The sequence below is a fragment of the Bufo bufo genome, chromosome 4 (genome assembly GCF_905171765.1).
Source record: "Bufo bufo chromosome 4, aBufBuf1.1, whole genome shotgun sequence".
In the NCBI taxonomy this organism is placed as follows: Eukaryota; Metazoa; Chordata; class Amphibia; order Anura; family Bufonidae; genus Bufo; species Bufo bufo.
This window is the reverse complement of record NC_053392.1, coordinates 610095435-610119127: the sequence shown is the minus strand read 5'-3', so window position 1 is coordinate 610119127 and position 23693 is coordinate 610095435. Positions and strand designations below refer to the sequence as shown.

Here is a 23693-nt window from a genome sequence, read left to right as displayed (position 1 = left end):
TATATACAAGAAGATGTATAACTTATACCAGCTGTACATATATAATTATATACAGGAGATGCCCAGGTTATACCAGCTGTACATATATAATATACCGGAGATGCCCAGGTTATACCAGCTGTACATATATAATTATATACAGGAGATGCCCAGGTTATACCAGCATGCTCCATATCACTATATACAAGAAGATGTATAACTTATACCAGCTGTACATATATAATTATATACAGGAGATGCCCAGGTTATACCAGCATGCTCCATATCACTATATACAGGGAGTGCAGAATTATTAGGCAAGTTGTATTTTTGAGGATTAATTTTATTATTGAACAACAACCATGTTCTCAATGAACCCAAAAAACTCATTAATATCAAAGCTGAATATTTTTGGAAGTAGTTTTTAGTTTGTTTTTAGTTTTAGCTATTTTAGGGGGATATCTGTGTGTGCAGGTGACTATTACTGTGCATAATTATTAGGCAACTTAACAAAAAACAAATATATACCCATTTCAATTATTTATTTTTACCAGTGAAACCAATATAACATCTCAACATTCACAAATATACATTTCTGACATTCAAAAACAAAACAAAAACAAATCAGTGACCAATATAGCCACCTTTCTTTGCAAGGACACTCAAAAGCCTGCCATCCATGGATTCTGTCAGTGTTTTGATCTGTTCACCATCAACATTGCGTGCAGCAGCAACCACAGCCTCCCAGACACTGTTCAGAGAGGTGTACTGTTTTCCCTCCTTGTAAATCTCACATTTGATGATGGACCACAGGTTCTCAATGGGGTTCAGATCAGGTGAACAAGGAGGCCATGTCATTAGATTTTCTTCTTTTATACCCTTTCTTGCCAGCCACGCTGTGGAGTACTTGGACGCGTGTGATGGAGCATTGTCCTGCATGAAAATCATGTTTTTCTTGAAGGATGCAGACTTCTTCCTGTACCACTGCTTGAAGAAGGTGTCTTCCAGAAACTGGCAGTAGGACTGGGAGTTGAGCTTGACTCCATCCTCAACCCGAAAAGGCCCCACAAGCTCATCTTTGATGATACCAGCCCAAACCAGTACTCCACCTCCACCTTGCTGGCGTCTGAGTCGGACTGGAGCTCTCTGCCCTTTACCAATCCAGCCACGGGCCCATCCATCTGGCCCATCAAGACTCACTCTCATTTCATCAGTCCATAAAACCTTAGAAAAATCAGTCTTGAGATATTTCTTGGCCCAGTCTTGACGTTTCAGCTTGTGTGTCTTGTTCAGTGGTGGTCGTCTTTCAGCCTTTCTTACCTTGGCCATGTCTCTGAGTATTGCACACCTTGTGCTTTTGGGCACTCCAGTGATGTTGCAGCTCTGAAATATGGCCAAACTGGTGGCAAGTGGCATCTTGGCAGCTGCACGCTTGACTTTTCTCAGTTCATGGGCAGTTATTTTGCGCCTTGGTTTTTCCACACGCTTCTTGCGACCCTGTTGACTATTTTGAATGAAACGCTTGATTGTTCGATGATCACGCTTCAGAAGCTTTGCAATTTTAAGAGTGCTGCATCCCTCTGCAAGATATCTCACTATTTTTGACTTTTCTGAGCCTGTCAAGTCCTTCTTTTGACCCATTTTGCCAAAGGAAAGGAAGTTGCCTAATAATTATGCACACCTAATATAGGGTGTTGATGTCATTAGACCACACCCCTTCTCATTACAGAGATGCACATCACCTAATATGCTTAATTGGTAGTAGGCTTTCGAGCCTATACAGCTTGGAGTAAGACAACATGCATAAAGAGGATGATGTGGTCAAAATACTCATTTGCCTAATAATTCTGCACGCAGTATACAAGAAGATGTATAACTTATACCAGCTGTACATATATAATTATATACAGGAGATACCCAGGTTATACCAGCTGTACATATATAATTATATACAGGAGATACCCAGGTTATACCAGCATGCTCCATATCACTATATACAAGAAGATGTATAACTTATACCAGCTGTACATATATAATTATATACAGGAGATGCCCAGGTTATACCAGCATGCTCCATATCACTATATACAAGAAGATGTATAACTTATACCAGCTGTACATATATAATTATATACAGGAGATGCCCAGGTTATACCAGCTGTACATATATAACTATATACAGGAGATGCCCAGGTTATACCAGCATGCTCCATATCACTATATACAAGAAGATGTATAACTTATACCAGCTGTACATATATAATTATATACAGGAGATGCCCAGGTTATACCAGCTGTACATATATAATTATATACAGGAGATGCCCAGGTTATACCAGCTGTACATATATAATTATATACAGGAGATGCCCAGGTTATACCAGCTGTACATATATAATTATATACAGGAGATGCCCAGGTTATACCAGCTGTACATATATAATTATATACAGGAGATGCCCAGGTTATACCAGCATGCTCCATATCACTATATACAAGAAGATGTATAACTTATACCAGCTGTACATATACAATTATATACAGGAGATGCCCAGGTTATACCAGCATGCTCCATATCACTATATACAAGAAGATGTATAACTTATACCAGCTGTACATATATAATTATATACAGGAGATGCCCAGGTTATACCAGCTGTACATATATAATTATATACAGGAGATACCCAGGTTATACCAGCATGGTCCATATCACTATATACAAGAAGATGTATAACTTATACCAGCTGTACATATATAATTATATACAGGAGATGCCCAGGTTATACCAGCTGTACATATATAATTATATACAGGAGATGCCCAGGTTATACCAGCATGCTCCATATCACTATATACAGGGAGTGCAGAATTATTAGGCAAGTTGTATTTTTGAGGATTAATTTTATTATTGAACAACAACCATGTTCTCAATGAACCCAAAAAACTCATTAATATCAAAGCTGAATATTTTTGGAAGTAGTTTTTAGTTTGTTTTTAGTTTTAGCTATTTTAGGGGGATATCTGTGTGTGCAGGTGACTATTACTGTGCATAATTATTAGGCAACTTAACAAAAAACAAATATATACCCATTTCAATTATTTATTTTTACCAGTGAAACCAATATAACATCTCAACATTCACAAATATACATTTCTGACATTCAAAAACAAAACAAAAACAAATCAGTGACCAATATAGCCACCTTTCTTTGCAAGGACACTCAAAAGCCTGCCATCCATGGATTCTGTCAGTGTTTTGATCTGTTCACCATCAACATTGCGTGCAGCAGCAACCACAGCCTCCCAGACACTGTTCAGAGAGGTGTACTGTTTTCCCTCCTTGTAAATCTCACATTTGATGATGGACCACAGGTTCTCAATGGGGTTCAGATCAGGTGAACAAGGAGGTCATGTCATTAGATTTTCTTCTTTTATACCCTTTCTTGCCAGCCACGCTGTGGAGTACTTGGACGCGTGTGATGGAGCATTGTCCTGCATGAAAATCATGTTTTTCTTGAAGGATGCAGACTTCTTCCTGTACCACTGCTTGAAGAAGGTGTCTTCCAGAAACTGGCAGTAGGACTGGGAGTTGAGCTTGACTCCATCCTCAACCCGAAAAGGCCCCACAAGCTCATCTTTGATGATACCAGCCCAAACCAGTACTCCACCTCCACCTTGCTGGCTTCTGAGTCGGACTGGAGCTCTCTGCCCTTTACCAATCCAGCCACGGGCCCATCCATCTGGCCCATCAAGACTCACTCTCATTTCATCAGTCCATAAAACCTTAGAAAAATCAGTCTTGAGATATTTCTTGGCCCAGGAGATACCCAGGTTATACCAGCTGTACATATATAATTATATACAGGAGATACCCAGGTTATACCAGCATGCTCCATATCACTATATACAAGAAGATGTATAACTTATACCAGCTGTACATATATAACTATATACAGGAGATGCCCAGGTTATACCAGCATGCTCCATATCACTATATACAAGAAGATGTATAACTTATACCAGCTGTACATATATAATTATATACAGGAGATACCCAGGTTATACCAGCTGTACATATATAATTATATACAGGAGATGCCCAGGTTATACCAGCATGCTCCATATCACTATATACAAGAAGATGTGTAACTTATACCAGCTGTACATATATAATTATATACAGGAGATGCCCAGGTTATACCAGCATGCTCCATATCACTATATACAAGAAGATGTATAACTTATACCAGCTGTACATATATAATTATATACAGGAGATACCCAGGTTATACCAGCATGGTCCATATCACTATATACAGAAGATGTATAACTTATACCAGCTGTACATATATAATTATATACAGGAGATACCCAGGTTATACCAGCTGTACATATATAATTATATACAGGAGATGCCCAGGTTATACCAGCATGGTCCATATCACTATATACAGAAGATGTATAACTTATACCAGCTGTAAATATATAATTATATACAGGAGATACCCAGGTTATACCAGCTGTACATATATAATTATATACAGGAGATGCCCAGGTTATACCAGCTGTACATATATAATTATATACAGGAGATGCCCAGGTTATACCAGCTGTACATATATAATTATATACAGGAGATGCCCAGGTTATACCAGCTGTACATATATAATTATATACAGGAGATACCCAGGTTATACCAGCATGCTCCATATCACTATATACAAGAAGATGTATAACTTATACCAGCTGTACATATATAATTATATACAGGAGATGCCCAGGTTATACCAGCTGTACATATATAATTATATACAGGAGATGCCCAGGTTATACCAGCATGCTCCATATCACTATATACAAGAAGATGTATAACTTATACCAGCTGTACATATATAATTATATACAGGAGATGCCCAGGTTATACCAGCATGGTCCATATCACTATAAACAAGAAGATGTATAACTTATACCAGCTGTACATATATAATTATATACAGGAGATACCCAGGTTATACCAGCATGGTCCATATCACTATATACAGAAGATGTATAACTTATACCAGCTGTACATATATAATTATATACAGGAGATACCCAGGTTATACCAGCTGTACATATATAATTATATACAGGAGATGCCCAGGTTATACCAGCATGGTCCATATCACTATATACAGAAGATGTATAACTTATACCAGCTGTAAATATATAATTATATACAGGAGATGCCCAGGTTATACCAGCATGGTCCATATCACTGTATACAAGAAGATGTATAACTTATACCAGCTGTACATATATAATTATATACAGGAGATGCCCAGGTTATACCAGCATGGTCCATATCACTATATACAGGAAGATGTATAACTTATACCAGCTGTACATATATAATTATATACAGGAGATGCCCAGGTTATACCAGCATGGTCCATATCACTATATACAGGAAGATGTATAACTTATACCAGCTGTACATATATAATTATATACAGGAGATGCCCAGGTTATACCAGCATGGTCCATATCACTATATACCAGGTGACAGTATATACTGTGTATTGTACATTACATTATTACTAGGGATGAAACATCCAAAGTCGATTCACATAAAACCTTGTTTTGATACTCGCGAGACTTCGCAAAGCAATAACTTCGGCTCATCGGAGCCAATACATTCTAATACTGTACGGAGCTTCTGCTCCGTTCAGTATTGGAACGAAGTTTTATGCGAATCGACTTTGGATGTTTCATCCGAAGTCAATTCGCTCATCCCTAATTATTACATTACTTTTATATATTGTTGCCATGAGAAAGCAAAACACAACTGAATCCTACTTACCCATATATCCTCCACCTCCTCCACCTGAGGAGCACCCGCCTCCGCCGCCTCCGAAACCCCCTCTTGTTTCCCACCCCCACTTCGTAATGGCCTGTGGACAAGATTCCCCCCCAGTTCCACCGTCCAAGAGGGATTTTCCTGCCCATGGAACTGATGTGCGATCGCTCCAGCCGCCTCCACCTCCTGCACAAAAAAAACAAGAGGCCCACATCACAGGTAGAAGTTCCCTATGTGTGATATACTGAGATTTCACTGGCCCTCTTGTTTGGGATGTAACATCATTAGATATAAATCTACCACTAGGTGGAGCTGCAGAGACTGCTTTGCACTGTGCTGAATGATGCTCGTGGCTGTGTTTTCCTGAACAGCGCACCATCAGGACAGGGAGGGTATTACAAGTGAAATTCATAATGGATTTAATGTGAAGAGTTTGAAGAGTTCTGATGATATTAGAATTACACAAATATTTTACAGCCATTGTTACCATTTATTTATTTATTTTTATAAAAAAATGTAACCAAAGATTTACCCGCTGTCCCCGATTTTCCATTGACCCCTGGCATGGTGGAGTTACTCTCCAGCCTCTCTGGGTGGATGATGTTGGCCTTCGCCCGGTACGCTCTTCCTCCTCCCCCTGCGGCGATCAGCAGCGGGATGTATTTTCCGTTCTCCATCTGTGAAGAAAGTAAATACATTTAGTAGAAATGACATTGTTTCCAGCTGCAGTGAGATCTCCCCCTCCCCAAAATCCTGTTTGCCAGGGGTCCTGTGATGTGGAGGTGTTGGGGGCTTCTCCTTGCCGCCTGTTTCAGCTAGAGCAGTGGTCTGCAACCTATGTCTCTCCAGCTGTTGTGGAACTACAACTCCCAGCATGCCACGACAGCCGCTGACTTGGCAAGGGTGCATTGCGTTACGGAAAATCCTCTAAGCCAGTCAGTCAGTCAGTGCAGGGCTGATGGATTTCAACTGGGAAGCTGCAGAATTCTGGCTGCAGCTTTAGATGTGACTGGAGTATAAGACGCATCGAGACTAATACAAGCTGAGAAATGTGTTTCTGAATTTACTCCAAATTTTATAAAGATGTGAAAATCTTAAAAAGCTAAATTTTGTCAATTCTGATGAAATCACCACCAGGTTATCCTATAATGTGTGCTGACCCTGGGCGTATATATTAGCAATACTGCGGTTTATGTGTGAGTGTTTAATAGTGACGACCTATTCTGAGGGTAGGTCATCCGTATTTGATCGGTGGGGGATCGATACCAGGGACCTCTGCCAATCAGCTGCTTGAGGAGGTTGCGCCTTTCCGAGCACAGCGCCATCCACTGGATAGTGGTTGTGCTTGGTATTGCACCTCAGCCCCATTCACTCGAGTTGTGCCTAGGTCATGTGACCGATGAACGTGATGTCACTGGCCTAGGAAGAGGCCACAGTGCTCACGAAGTGCCACGGCCTCTTTACACAGTGGCATTACCGGGAGTCGGACCCCCTTCCCCCCCACCGTTCTGATATTATCCTGAGGACAGGCCTATGAATAATATAAAAACCCCTTTTAACGCTACAGTGTAAACAACGTATGATGAGAAGTTCTGCAAGTATCTAATATCGTGTATCAATGCCTCACAGTTTTAAAGCCCTCTGCTTGCTGTCAGTGAATGTTTCCATTTAGACTCCAGAAAACTTTCCTGTCCAGCTCATATCACTGAGCATTTATTACAATGTATCATCACGCGGAAAAAGCGAATTATTTATTTTACGCACTTTTATACTTTGGATTCCAGACTGATACACTGTGACAAACTCTCAGCTGTGTGAACTCCGCTAACGTTGCGCTTCAGCATAGAAGCCATAGATTGCTTTCACTGACACTGTAACTAACGTTCACGTTCGGTGACAGCAAGCAGAGGTCTTGACTATTGTAAAGGTTTATAGAGGGAGTACACTGCCTACGGTTGCGTTGCGTCCCGCTGCTGACCACATGTTGCAGCTTTACACTGTACAGTACGGCATCGTTGCTGCGTTCAGGTTACATTTTCGTTTGCCGCTTATCTTTCCTCTTCTGGTCGCGTCGCTGCAGCCATCGTTACAGTGTCATCTCCAGTCCTCTTGGCAGAGAAGAGTAATGACTCCTTAAACAGCAGAGACTTATTACTGAATCCTCTCTCCATTAATCCGGGCGCTTTATTAATGACTCTCGCTTCTTTAATATCTATTCTGCCAGCAAGCAGAGGACGGCATAGCTCCGCTTGTTGTCAGCTATGTATTAATTGCCGACATTTCTGCATCACATAATAATGAGAAGTAATATTTCACCGGCGGGAGGCGAGGAAAGCTCCACCATCCGCCGTGGCCCCAGCTACAATGCAGCACCATCAGCATCGCCCTATCGTATGACATTGTATCTAATTTTTTGGGATATTATTACTACTTGCTTTAACCCCTTAAGGACCCTGGGATTTTCCAATTTTGCGTTTTCGTTTTTCACTCCCTGCCTTCCCATAGTCCTAACTTTTTTTATTTTTCCATTCACATAGCCTTATGAGGGCTTATTTTTTGTGGGACAAGTTGCATACCGTGTAGTAGGAAGCGGGAAAAAAAAAACTAATGGGGTAGAATTGGGAAAAAAACCTCAATTCTGATAAAGGTTATCTACATTCTCCAGGTCAGTACGGTCGAACGACACCATATTCTGACCCCTATAACTTTTTTTGTAGCTATGTGTACGGGGCTGTGTGAGGGCTCATTTTTGAGGGACGATCTGTTCTTTTCATTGATTCCAATTTTAAGTGTGTGCGACTTTTTGATCACTTTTTATTAAAAAATTATTGTGTAGTTGAAGTGACAAAAAATGGCAAATTTTTTATTTTTTTCCCCGCTACGCCATTTGTCATTAATATTGTTTTATTTTAATAGTATGGGCATTTTCGCCCATGATGTTTATTTTTTTAATTGGTTAAGTATTTTTATTTTAAGGAAAGGGGGCGATTTGAACTTTTAGGGTTTTTTTATATTTGTAAAAACTTTTTTTAACTTTTTTTTTTTTTTTTACTTTTTTTTTTAACTCACCTTGGGTGACAATAACTGGCAATCATTAGTATTCAGTGATATCTAAATAGTTATCATTGAAGACTTCATTGCGGCCCTCCAGCTGTTGCAAAACTACAACTCCCAGCATGCCCGAACAGCCTACAGCTGTCAGCCTACAGCAGGGCATTGTGGGAGTTGTAGTTTTACAACAGCTGGAGGGCCGCAGGTTGAGCATGCCTGCACTATATCAATACAAGGCTGCCACCTAGTGGCCTGTATTGATATATACATCTAATTGACTCTGAAGCCGGCTTGAGGCTTCGGTCAATTAGATCGAGGTAACAGATTCCCCGATCTCAGTCGGGGAACGCTGTTACCGGACCAGAAGCGCAAGACTTCCGGTTTCCGCTCTGCGCAGATGCCGTGGTAACATTTGACCACGGCATCTGAAAGGTAAGATGTAAGCGATTAGCCTTATCGCTGAACGCATACATGTGCAGCGGGTCTCTGCTATTTAAATACTTTGTAGGATCACCTTTTGCTGCAATTATAGCTGCAGTCTTTTGGGGGACGTCTCTACCATTTAGAGGCTGACATTTTTTGCCCGTTCATCTTGCTAGAAGAGCTCGCGCTCAGTCAGATTGGATGGAGAGCGTCTGTGAACAGCGATGTTCAAGTCTTGCCACAGATTTCTTGAAATCACTTACCTTGAAAATATAAGTGGCCCCTCCGCCTCCTCCTCCTCCGCCGGCCCATTCGCTAACACTCCCATTGATTCTGATTTCTTCCTCGATCTGGTTATTTTCGCCCATGCACACCATCTTCAGGACGGGGTCGGTCTGCGAGAGAAGAGACTGGCATTTATCACCAGGTTCTCTGCCCTTTATTGAAGTGAATGGAAGACGTACCAGGAGGAGCTTGGATTGCAAGCTCCCCGGGCCGCATGTGGGCGGTAATGTGGATGCTCCGACCTCAGTGTAAAAGTGCCTTTCCCTTCTGTACTAACCCCAAAGGACATACAGGTGAGAGAAAGGGGAGCAGGGGAGAGTGAGCATAAAATAGGAGGAAGAACAGCTCTGCAGCACAAAATACTGCTCAAATGAGAATATGGAAATATGATTTTTAAAGAGATATAGTATTATTACCAGTTTTTTTTTGCCAACCTTTGCTTTACCTTGGGCGTTTATATCACATTGGCTAATGTTTAGAATTGTCTTACTTGGAAACCATCAGCAAGCAGGTATTGTAATGGATTGTGTCAATAAGGAGGATATGAAGATCTAAATTACCTTGTGACTAATTAATGCCTGCGTTGGGTTAATAAGATGGGCTGGACACCCAGTTCATACACAGCCAGGCTCGATTATGTAGTCACAGTACTAAATGAGGCTTTGTTCACACATTTTTGCCACAGTATTCTGAAAATGTGACAAAACCGAGCTGTGTCTCCGTGGTAACAGACTACAAACAAACTGTGTAGTCTGATCCTGCAGTTCTACTGTTACGCAGTGGGCGTGGATCCACTGTGTCAACCAAGCAGATTCGGCTGGCAGCCCCCTAGTCTTCCCTGGCTTTAACCCCTAGACAGGGATCTGGACTTCACTGCAGGGGAACCACTAGGCTACTACCTCCTGGAGTAGTCCCGATGTAGTTGACAACTGACCCACGGGGACCAGAGACACTGGTGCTGGGCACCAAAAGAACAGGCAAATCGTAGTCAGTAACAGGCTGAGATCAGGGCAGGCAGAGTACATGAAAACAGAGGTCAGGGCAGGCAGGGTCAGAACGGAGAATTAAATAGGGGTTATGTCAGATAGCGAAGGGTCAAAATCTAGAAAACGGGCAGAAGTCAGTACATGGGCAGGCAAACATAGAAAAGCACACCTTTGCAGCAACTAGCGAACTAGAACCTATTGCTCAGGCAGCCTCCCATAGGAAAGATGCCTTAGCTGGTGAAGATAAAGGTGCATGTGCACTCTTCCTTTAGGAGGTGGAGGGTGGACATGCATGCCCTATGGGCAGAGAGAGGCCTAGCTGGCAAGGAGCAGACCTCAGCCTGCCTGAAGGGACAGAGCTACTCTGGTGGCTGGGTCCACCAGGAAGTGGGGAAGAAAAACCGCGTGGTCCGCACCACTGGAAGTGAAGGAAACGGTGAGCAGAGACCACCACTGTAACATCTGCGTTACTCTACAACCTTTGTCTCTTAATGTGAAGAGTAAAGGACTGATTCCACCTTCATTGGGTGGCACCGGTCTTGCTGCCAAGCATCACCGTTTTGCCAACTGACCGCACGCTGACCGCAGTCTCGAGTCCTTTCCTGCACGCTGGATCCTGGACCATGTGAGGTCGTCCAGACTTTTTTCTATAATTATCTATCAGACCAGGAAAGTATTGATGCCTCCTGTTTACCAGCCGGAGGGGATGTCAATACTAATGCAATATACTCCGCGCTGCCACATCCTCATTATGGCAGTCATTGTAAATGAGAAGTCTGAGCCGCAGATCACATGGTGCTGGGCCGACCAATGAAATGAGATTACACAGAGGTATGAGAACCACAAATAATGTCACACTAATGAGAGTCACAGAGAACATAGATGACCTCCGGCAGGACAATGACACCTGGCAGGCAGGACACTGATAACTGGGGACAGAACAACGACACCTGGGGGGCAGGACAATGACACCTGGGGGACAGGACAATGACACCTGGGGGACAGGACAATGACACATGGGGGGCAGGACAATGACACATGGGGGGCAGGACAATGACACATGGGGGGCAGGACAATGACACCTGGGGGGCAGGACACTGACACCTGGAGGACAGGACAATGACATCTAGGGGGTAGGACAATGACACCTGGGGGACAGGACAATGACATCTAGGGGACAGGACAATGACACCTGGGGGCCACCCGACAGTTTAGGGAGGGTGGGCAGGGACTGGTGGTCCCCCCCCCTTTTTTCCCCACCTTGTGTGGGTTCCCCCTGGCCCCATTTGGTAGAGGCAGGCTGGGGTTAATGCTGGATCCGAGTTAGAGGGGAGGAGGCGGGCGTCCAGCAGGACATATAAGCCACCGTTCCGCTTCTTCTCTCCCTCTTTGAGCGGAAGCTCTGTGTCCCTCCCTCCCTGGAAGTTGGCAGTTAGGTTTCTTCTTTTCAATTTGTGGTTTTGTATGTGGTTGCGGTTGGAATCTTTAAGTAGGCAAGGTGCCTGGCTGAATTTGTAAGTCACAGCTGGCGGCAGGTTAATACAACGGAGAGGTGTTGGAGGCAAATGGGCGGCACTGCCCGCTGGGAGACCAGCGGCTGGCAGAGTGCACGGTGCTAAGGTTTATGGTTTTGCCGTTTAAATAATTAGCTGTGGCCGATTACCACCCAACAACAATAAAGTGGTTAAAAGAGGAACAGTGTCAGTGTCCTTATTGAAGGGGTTTCTGGGTATTGGTATGGGGGCCAGAAGGGGGATGGAGTTTCAACCCCCCCCCCCCTTTTCCTGATTATATCGACAGTCCTGGGGGACAGAACAACGACACCTGGGGGGCAGGACAATGACACCTGGGGGGCAGGACAATGACACATGGGGTGCAGGAAACTACACCTGGGGGCAGGACAATGACACATGGGGTGCAGGAAACTACACCTGGGGGGCAGGACAATGACACCTGGGGGGCAGGACAACGACACATGGGGTGCAGGACAATGACACCTGGGGGGCAGGACAATGACACCTGGGGGCAGGACAATGACACATGGGGTGCAGGAAACTACACCTGGGGGGCAGGACAATGACACCTGGGGGGCAGGACAATGACACCTGGGGGGCAGGACAACGATACATGGGGTGCAGGACAATGACACCTGGGGGGCAGGACAATGACACCTGGGGTGCAGGACAATGACACCTGGGGTGCAGGACAATGACACCTGGGGGGCAGGACAATGACACCTGGGGGGCAGGACAATGATAACTGGGGGACAGAACAATGACACCTGGGGGCAGGAAAACGACACGTGGGGGGCAGGACAATGACATCTAGGGGGCAGGACAATGACATCTAGGGGGCAGGACAATGACATCTAGGGGGCAGGACAATGACATCTAGGGGGCAGGACAATGACATCTAGGGGGCAGGACAATGACACCTAGGATGCAGACTAAGGACAACTGGTTACAGAACAACGAGACCTGGGGGACAGGATAATGAACACTGGGGGCAGGACAGTGACACTTGGGGGGAAGGACAGTGACACTTGGGGGGAAGGACAGTGACACTTGGGGGGAAGGACAGTGACACTTGGGGGGGGAAGGACAGTGACACTTGGGGGGGGGGGGACAGTGACACTTGGGGGGAGGACAGTGACACTTGGGGGGGAAGGACAGTGACACTGGGGGGGAAGAACAGTGACACTTGGGGGGGGAAGAACAGTGACACTTGGGGGGGAAGAACAGTGACACTTGGGGGGGGGGGCGGAAGCGCACTGACACTTGGGGGGGAAGGACAGTGACACTTGGGGGGGGGGAAGCACAGTGACACGTGGAGGACAGGAAAATGACACGTGGGTACAGGATACTGACACTACTAGTGATTAGATTGTCAGCTCACTGGGGACAGAGATGTGAGTGATGACAATCTTTGTACCGCGCGGCAGAACATGTTGGTGACATACATGAATGTATTACATTACTTGTACATTAGATCCACTTACTCTGGGACAGGCGTCTTCACCTTGCTGACCGACCAGTATGTACAAGATGTCGTCCTTCTGTAACTCGAACACCCCGACCAGTGCCGTCCCGTGCGCCCTAGAAGGGGTTTTTACCCCAATCCCACCGGCTGCTCCATAACCAGAGATCCTGAGGAGAGAAGGACAAGAAGTGACCACTGGACAATCTGCTGCCTCCATTACAGAGGAGAACCTACAGGACACCCAACCTCAGCTGCCATCAATAAGAACCGGCTACATTATATCCTGCACTACACACATCTACCACTAGCCTTAGAGTGCTGAACCACATAATCACACAAATATTATGGTCAAAAATAGAGGGGGTGCACTTCCAAAAATCAAGATCAATAAATCAAAGGCCCAAACGGGGGCAAAACGGAAGCTAAAATATAACTTTTAATGACTACAATAAAATGTCTGGGTAATACCAGCTATCAAAAAAGAGAAAACACATAAAGGCCAAGTATTAGAATCCAGTATTGGAACTGCAGGGCACCTTAACTCCTGTAGCATATACGGGGGGATACGTAATAAAAAAGGAGCAGTCTTACCAGTTTGAAGTGCTGCGGTTGAGGACGATCAGGTGTCCCTCAAGAAACCCTGAAACATAGTTTTCTAGTCCGACAGGGTCGTGAAGGACTATAAGTGACTATAAGACGCTCAGTGCAGATAGGACGGGAACAACTATCCCCAGGGATTCCTTCCGGGCTATGGACAGGTATCCGGACGGGGTCGCCCCTTTCGAGGCGGGTGCTCTGTGTAGGTAGATAGGGTTACCCCAGCCCCCCTCCCGTGATTTAGGGGTTTCTGGGGATAGTTGTTCCCGTCAAACTGGTAAGACTGCTCCTTTTCTATTACTTATCCCCCCCGTATATGCTACAGGAGTTCATGTGCCCTGCAGTTCCAATACTGGATTCTAATACATGGCGTTTAGGTGTTTTGTCTGTTTTGATAGCTGGTATTACCCAGATATTTTATTGCAGTCATTAAAAGTTATATTTTAGCTTCCTTTTTGCCCCCGTTTGGGCCTTTGATTTATTTCTGAACCACATAGACTCACAAACAATAAGGCCTCATGCACACAGGCGTTGCCCGGCCGTGGCCGTATTGCGCGAGTACATCCCGCATCACGGATCGTGGACCCATTCACTTCAATAGGTCCACAATCCGGCAGATGCGGAACAGGGGCTTGGATCGGAAGCACTACAGAGTGCTTCCGTGGATTTACTGTACGTGCCTCCGCGCCGCAAAAAAGTAGCGCATGCACTACTTTTTTGCGGTGTGGACCGTAGGATTCGGATCGCGGACCCCATTCAAGTGAACGGGTCTGTGATCCGCATGCGGCTGCCATGCGGTCGGTACCCATGCATTGTGGACCGCAATTTGCACGGTCACAGAGCCCTTACGTTCGTGGGCATAAGCCCTTACAAAGTGGAAGGAGCAGGGTCCCCAGCAGCACAGAGGATTTCAGGAGAGGAATGTGCTGATCTTGTGAAGGTCACAAACTGAAATTTACATAGTGGAAGGAGCAGGGTCCCCAGCAGCACAGAGGATTTCAGGAGAGGAATGTGCTGGTCTTGTGAAAGTCACAGACTGAAATTTACATAATGGAAGGAGCAGGGTACCCAGCAGCACAGAGGATTTCAGGAGATGAATGTGCTGATCTTGTGGAGGTCATAGACGGAAAGTTACATAGTGGAAGGAGCAGGGTCCCCAGCAGCACAGAGTATTTCAGGAGAGGAGTTTGCTGATCTTGTGGAAGTCACAGAGTGAGAGTTACATAGTGGAAGGAGCAGGGTCCCCAGCAGCACAGAGTATTTCAGGAGAGGAGTTTGCTGATCTTGTGGAAGTCACAGAGTGAGAGTTACATAGTGGAAGGAGCAGGGTCCCCAGCAGCACAGAGTATTTCAGGAGAGGAGTTTGCTGATCTTGTGAGAGTTACATAGTGGAAGGAGCAGAGACTTTAAATCTGTCCATTACTATACACAGGCATATAGCTGGTATGGGAAGTCAGTGATCAGGTACACTGCTGAAAATTGCAAGCTCTTGCGACCAGGTCAATACATAATCTGTAGATATACAAATTTTAATCATGACATGGCTGAGTATTATAAGAAGGGCAGATTATAATCTCGAGCCGCTAAACTGTTCTTAAAACAGCAAGATATTAACTAGAGGCAGAATATAAATACCCAGTAGAGTCTAATTATCATCAAGTAATTACACAGCTCAAGAGACAGATGTTAATGAGAAGGACCGAGCGCCGCTGATCTCATGAAATTACAGCCTGAAGAGCACCATGCCGTGAAAATCACCGCCAATAACACGCGGCCATCTAACGGACCACACCAAGGGGAGGACGAGAGGACCAAGAACTAAACGTACAGTACAAAGGAGGAAACTGCAAGAGATAGAGGCCTACCATACTCCATATTGTACATAGGAGCAGTATTATAGTAGTTATATTGATGTACATAGGAGCGGTATTATAGTAGTTATATTCTTGTACATAGGAGCGGTATTATAGTAGTTATATTCTTGTACATAGGAGGCAGTATTATACTAGTTATATTCTTGTACATAGGAGGCAGTATTATAGTAGTTATATTCTTGTACATAGGAGGCAGTATTATAGTAGTTATATTCTTGTACATAGGAGCAGTATTATAGTAGTTATATTCTTGTACATAGGAGGCAGTATTATAGTAGTTATATTCTTGTACATAGGAGGCAGTATTATAGTAGTTATATTCTTGTCATAGAGAGCAGTATTATAGTAGTTATATTCTTGTACATAGGAGCAGTATTATAGTAGTTATATTCTCGTACATAGGAGCAGTATTATAGTAGTTATATTCTTGTACATAGGAGCAGTATTATAGTAGTTATATTCTTGTACATAGGAGCAGTATTATAGCAGTTATATTCTTGTACATAGGAGCAGTATTATAGTAGTTATATTCTTGTACATAGGAGCAGTATTATACTAGTTATATTCTTGTACATAGGAGGCAGTATATAGTAGTTATATCTTGTACATAGGAGGCAGTATTATAGTAGTTATATTCTTGTACATAGGAGCAGTATTATAGTAGTTATATTCTTGTACATAGGAGGCAGTATTATAGTAGTTATATTCTTGTACATAGGAGCAGTATTATAGTAGTTATATTCTTGTACATAGGAGCAGTATTATAGTAGTTATATTCTCGTACATAGGAGCAGTATTATAGTAGTTATATTCTTGTACATAGGAGCAGTATTATAGTAGTTATATTCTTGTACATAGGAGCAGTATTATAGCAGTTCTATTCTTGTACATAGGAGCAGTATTATAGTAGTTATATTCTTGTACATAGGAGGCAGTATTATAGTAGTTATATTCTTGTACATAGAAGCAGTATTATAGTAGTTATATTCTTGTACATAGAAGCAGTATTATAGTAGTTATATTCTTGTACATAGGAGCAGTATTATAGTAGTTATATTCTTGTATATAGGAGCAGTATTATAGTAGTTATATTCTTGTACATAGGAGCAGTATTATAGTAGTTATATTCTTGTATATAGGAGCAGTATTATAGTAGTTATATTCTTATACATAGGAGGCAGTATTATAGCAGTTATATTCCTGTACATAGGAGCAGTATTATAGTAGTTATATTCTTGTACATAGGAGCAGTATTATAGTAGTTATACTCTTGTACATAGAAGGCAGTATTATAGTAGTTATATTCTTGTACATAGGAGCAGTATTATAGTAGTTATATGAACATTGGTTGTTTTTAACCACAGTTCTTATCACTTTTAAACATATGATTTTTGTTCGGAAAGCCTGTTTAATCCCTTTCTTTCCTGCACTTTGATGCCTTTTCGTCAGTGTACCTGTTGTCTCGTAGAAATCTCAGCTCACCCATTGCAGTGTATCCATGAGCAGACCGGTGACATGGTCTGTAGGAGACCTGTCCATTTGTTACTTCAGTAATCCTTCCCATCAGAATACTCTCCCTATATGATCTCCATCACGCTACATTACTATAAGAACAGAGACCTCCCTGAGACCACCACTTCTCCTGCCTGTATTCCGGTGCTGGGAGCAGGAGGAGCCCCCCATAGCCGTGCAGCAAGGTTTCCAGTCTGGTGGTAGCTGGCAGGGATTGCTGGGATTATTTCTGATTCCTCCACAGATTACCATGTCACTGTTTCTGTAAGGCCTCATGCACACGACCGTTGTGTGCATCCGTGGCCGTTGTGCCAAGACCGTGTGTGCACCGTTTTGCAGCCGAGACCGTGATCCGTGTATCCTGTCCGTCAAAAAAATCTGACCTGTCCTATTTTTTGGACGGACAACGGTTCACGGACCCATTCAAGTCAATGGGTCCGTGAAAGAACACGGATGCACACAAGATTGGCATCCGTGTCCGTGATCCGTGGCCGTAGGTTACTTTTTATACAGACGGATCCGAAGATCCGTCTGCATAAAAGCTTTTTCATAGCTTTTATGCAGGGGGTAGTCATGTACACAGTTCTTTTAGTATATTCTAACCTGAAGCGTCCCTATCACCATGGGAACGCCTCTGTGTTAGAATATACTGTCGGATTTGAGTTTCACGATGTAACTCAAATCCGACGGTATATTCTAACATAGAGGCGTTCCCATGGTGATAGGGACGCTTCAAGTTAAAATATACCATCGGATTGGAGAAAACTCTGATCCGATGGTATATTAACTCCTGACTTTACATTGAAAGTCAATGGGGGACGGATCCGTTTGAAATTGCACCATATTGTGTCAACGTCAAACGGATCCGTCCCTATTGACTTGCATTGTAATTCAGGACGGATCCGTTTGGCTCCGCACGGCCAGGCGGACACCAAAACGATTTTTTTTTTCATGTCCGTGGATCTTTCAAAAATCAAGGAAGACCCACGGACGAAAAAACGGTCACGGATCACGGAAAAACAGAACCCGTTTTTGCAGACCGCAAAAAAATGCGGTCGTGTGCACGAGGCCTAATGGTGCTGCAGTGTTCCAATCTACTAAATGTTTTCAGGATCTCTGCTTGCTCTCAGTGAATGGGAAAAGTCTTGGCTACATCTATATATGAATCTTTCTCCTTCCCTGACAATGTATCCGTCTGAGGTGTGAGAACCATTACATCGTTACAGGGTTTTCAGAAAAAGAAGACCTTCCTGATAATTCTTTATTGTTGCTTTTCCTGCTTTACAGCTGGTCGATTTGTTACACTGTATCAGTGTAGATAATGTAAAAACCGTAATATAAATTTCTGGGCGCCTTGTATATGTAAAGGGTGCGGGGCGGGTGAGAAGAGGCTATGGAGCGGCAAAAAATCATGCTGATACACGTTTTTCAGATCGTTTGCTAAAAAATGATTTTTTAAATTGCTCTTTGATCGGTAACGGGCGCCTGTTTTTTTCAGGTTTACCCATTAAAAATCAACAACCCATGAATATGAGAAATGTGTCGACTCAGGGTCCGTAACAGGTGTACATCCAAGGGCCAGGTACACGGACAGCCATAGACGCGCCCAAGTTATGATGAGACACACGCCTCGTCATAAAATATCCGAATCTTACAGCAGTGGGTGGGGGTGGGGGGGGCAATCTAAGACCGGCGTAGAAGAGCCGGTCTTAGTTAATGACCCCCAATGTGTACATGAGCTTTGGCAAATCTTATTGGCTTTGCTGGTGATGTATTACGCGGTTGTTTTTCTGCATGAAAACCCGCAAAGTAAGAAAAGGCGCGCAATTTGCAGGCCTAACTCCTGTCTCGGGCTCCATGTTTCCATTCTCTGACAGGAAGCAGAGAACTTTAAAATGGTGAAGAATTTGAACAAAATATATTAAAAAGTTATGAGGGAGAGCTGACTCTAGATTGCCAGCTCATAGGATCACACAGTGGGGGTCATTTACTACATAAGACCCCGTCACTTTTTGACCCCATCATAGAGTAGGTGAACCAAGACCAGCGTAAAAAGCCGGTCTTAGTAAATGACCCCCAATGTCTATGGTACTTAGAAGCCATACAAAAAAATGCTTTTAAAGGGAACAGTGCTAACGTACACTTAAAGGGGTGGGGGTCTCTGCTTTGTTCAACTGCCAGGGTCTGACAATAAAGGAATCCCACAGTGTCCTCCTGCTGGGACCTCCAGAGATCAGCTATAACCTGTGATGAAACCTGGAAGTCTTCAATTATCCTGCAGCGCCTCCACAGGGGAAATAGAGCATTACATCCTGTCCACTTCCATCAATGAGCCGTCTGTGTAATATAGGACAGGACAGGTCCTCCAGAGAGAGAGACCGAGGATTCCTGAACAGAGGACCCCCCCCCCCCCCATATTAGCCCAGAATTCACTAATGGGGTGTATGACAAGGGGGTATCAGTAATAACTCGATTTACCTGTATCGGTTGGTCTCCGGCACTCGCCAGATCTGCACGCCTTTTAGGTTCCCCGTTCCCACAATCACGCTGAAGTTTTCATAGGCTTCGTCACAAAGCTTCTGACTGGGTCCATGGGGGCCGCTGGCACCGCAAGTGGTAAAGAACCAGTAACCTGCAAGATATGGAGCATAAAGACAACCTGCATCAGGACTAAACTGCATATACCGTAACATCATGATCCCCCATCATTCCTCGGCCCATTTAGAGGTCTGCACCCCTGAGCCCCCCAAGCTGTTGTTCCCCATGTACCCCCTATAGCTATATCCCTGGCCTGTGGGTCATGTGACTGGTTACACTTACAGATCCCTGATACTTTGTTACAATCCTGTCTGGAAATTTAAAGGGACGATGAACCCTCTTTTCATCTTCTCTTCATTACTGTGCAGGAGCATGCGATGAGCCGCTCGTCCCGCTGATCAATCAGTTGGCGGCCATTAAGGTTTGTCCAGTATCCTGGACTTTAATCATTATAATGATAACTGGAGCGGCGCGGTGGGCGGAGCCATGCTCTGATGACTGGTCCGAAATGTCTTCATTACATGTCACCTATACAACGATGTATAATGAGCAGGTCTTGTGATGTCATGCCGGATAATGGGGCATTCGAAGCCACAAAAAAGCAAATCCCGGAGCCAAGAGGATCTCCAGAATCAGTCCTCATGTACTATGGACAGGGGCGCAAAGAAATGATAGGGTCATAGCGCAAAACTCCGCCTACTACGCCCCGGTTAGTCGTCACTAGTCCGTGTTAAGTCTATATGAGGAGTCATTCTGTTATCTGTCTGTATAGAGGAGCTCATCTATCTGACGTGATAAATATGTGGAATTCAACGGGCCACCATGTCTGACGCCAAAGATCAAAACCGCGTCCTAATATGGCGGAGTATTTGCTGCTTTTCTCCATGGAGCTTAGTTTAGCTATCACAATGATACTTCCCAAAATGCAAATCACCAGAACAAACTAACACTGAACAAACAGGGAATACTGGGAGATTTCAGCACTAAAGTCTGCAGAATTGTGAATTCAGCTCTGGAGTAAAATACAGGATGTAACTCAGGATCAGTAATGTAATGTATGCACACAGTGGCTCCACCAGCAGAATAGTGAGTGCAGCTCTGGAGTATAATACAGGATGTAACTCAGGATCAGTACAGGATAAGTAATGTATGTACACAGTGACTGCACCAGCAGAATAGTGAGTGCAGCTCTGGAGTATAATACAGGATGTAACTCAGGATCAGTACAGGATAAGTAATGTAATGTATGTACACAGTGACTGCACCAGAAGAATAGTGAGTGCAGCTCTGGGGTATAATACAGGATGTAACTCAGGATCAGTACAGGATAAGTAATGTAATGTATGTACAAAGGGACTGCACCAGCAGAATAGTGAGTGCAGCTCTGGAGTATAATACAGGATGTAACTCAGGATCAGTACAGGATAAGTAATGTAATGTATGTACACAGTGACTGCACCAGCAGAATAGTGAATGCAGCTCTGGAGTATAATACAGGATGTAACTCAGGATCAGTATAGGATAAGTGATGTAATGTATGTACACAGTGACTGCACCAGCAGAATAGTGAATGCAGCTCTGGAGTATAATACAGGATGTAACTCAGGATCAGTATAGGATAAGTAATGTAATGTATGTACACAGTGACTCCACCAGCAGAATAGTGAGTGCAGCTCTGGAGTATAATACAGGATGAAACTCAGGATCAGTACAGGATAAGTAATGTATGTACACAGTGACTGCACCAGCAGAATAGTGAATGCAGCTCTGGAGTATAATACAGGATGTAACTCAGGATCAGTATAGGATAAGTAATGTAATGTATGTACACAGTGACTCCACCAGCAGAATAGTGAGTGCAGCTCTGGAGTATAATACAGGATGAAACTCAGGATCAGTACAGGATAAGTAATGTATGTACACAGTGACTGCACCAGCAGAATAGTGAGTGCAGCTCTGGAGTATAATACAGGATGTAACTCAGGGTCAGTACAGGATCAGTAATGTAATGTATGTACACAGTGACTGCACCAGCAGATTAGTGAGTGCAGCTCTGGAGTATAATACAGGATGTAACTCGGGATCAGTAAGGAATGTAATTATTGGAAGGAATTGTAAAATAGTATTTTGTGTTCCTGCACATTTTCACCTATGTGTTGCCTTTTATTTTGATGCTACTAATTTGTTGTAATTTCCTGAAGCATGAGCAGTAGGGACCTGGGTTTTCCAGGATTATCACCCTTTTTAAAAGTGTTTCCTAACACTTTATTATTAATGATCTATCCTCTGGATAGGTCATCAGTATTTGATCGGTTGGGGTCCGACACCCGGGACCCCTGCTCATCAGCTGTCTGAGAAGGCACCGGTGTATCGCGCTCCACTTCATTCACTTCAATGGGGTGCACCTATTCCATGTGACCGATGAACGTGACATCACACGGCCTAGGGAAAGCTGTGAGAAGGCTGCAGCACTCACAGGAGCCCCGCTGCCTTCTCAATCAGCTGGATAGGTCATTAGAAGTAACTCATACTCATCTGCTCCCCTCTTCTCGGTTCGGCAATGTTCTGGTCACCGGTCTTTTTACTTCTGGTCGGGTTATGGATGGGGTCATTTGCAGTGCTGCAGCCAGTGATTGACCTGAGTGGTGATGTGTCCCCAAGCAGCACATCACTGGTGGGTCACGCCCTGTGACCACATTTACAGCCACATAGACTGCAATTATGATCACCACAGACAGAAAGTTATGTGCACAGCGCCATACATATGGTTGTGACTGTGACTGGTACTACATCTTAGTCGCTTTCACTTGAATAGTCCTAAGCTGCTACGAGCTGCAGAACCAGCAAGTCTTCATCTATCCTAAGGTTCCCCATCTATCTGACATCGATGCTAAGAATATACAGTCTCATAACGCCACTAGAACAGGTAAGACATCTTCTAATAGCGCCCCCTTGGTTTTTATACCTGTTTTTGCTGACTGGGTAGTAGGGATATAGTCTTCCTCTAGGTGCGGCCATCCAGTTCCGTTTTTCTTCTGGCTGCTGCTCTCCATCAGAAGATTACTTGAGAGGTACGACACCGTCTGTGTGGCCGCCTCCCCGTTACCTGGAGATTTACGGGAAATTGGGTTAAATGGGATGATGTTCTTTGGTCGTCTGTATACATGTTTATTTATTGTGTGTGCATTATGATTATGAGTATATGTGTGTATGAGCACATAGGTGTACCTGTGTATACATCCATGTGCATGTCGGCTGTGTCATGAGATTTCCGGCTTTTCAAAACAACATGATTTTGAGATATTGTGTCACGAGATGTCTGTCCTATATAAGTTTATGTGTGGCCACCCGGTGGTTGTGATGTGCATTGCAGCCTGTCAAGGGTTTTGCTATCCCAAATAACAAATTCATGTAAGTGAGGACACACCTGTACATGTATTCATCTGTGTGTGTTTATGGTTTATGTGGGTGTATGCATATTTATATATAAGTATGTTTAATATAGTATGTATGTTTTAAGAGCGTCTGTCCGCATGATCACATTGTCTGGTAGAGCTAATCATTCTGGTTAAAACAATACCTTATTTATGTCTGTACGATGCACCAGTCCAGAGAAAACGGCGCTTT

General features: G+C 43.8%; 1 protein-coding gene across 1 annotated transcript in view; it reads right to left on the bottom strand.

The window, feature by feature from the left end:
- ALK (ALK receptor tyrosine kinase) overlaps positions 1-23693 on the bottom strand; it is a 140456-nt gene that overhangs the window by 68840 nt on the left and 47923 nt on the right. The window contains exons 8-13 of the mRNA XM_040430232.1: positions 23032-23172; positions 20007-20160; positions 13565-13712; positions 9559-9690; positions 6354-6498; positions 5825-6007 (exon numbers count right to left, since the gene is read on the bottom strand). Of these exons, the coding sequence (XP_040286166.1) occupies positions 5825-6007; positions 6354-6498; positions 9559-9690; positions 13565-13712; positions 20007-20160; positions 23032-23172 (903 nt within the window). The remainder of the gene's footprint in view (positions 1-5824; positions 6008-6353; positions 6499-9558; positions 9691-13564; positions 13713-20006; positions 20161-23031; positions 23173-23693) is intronic.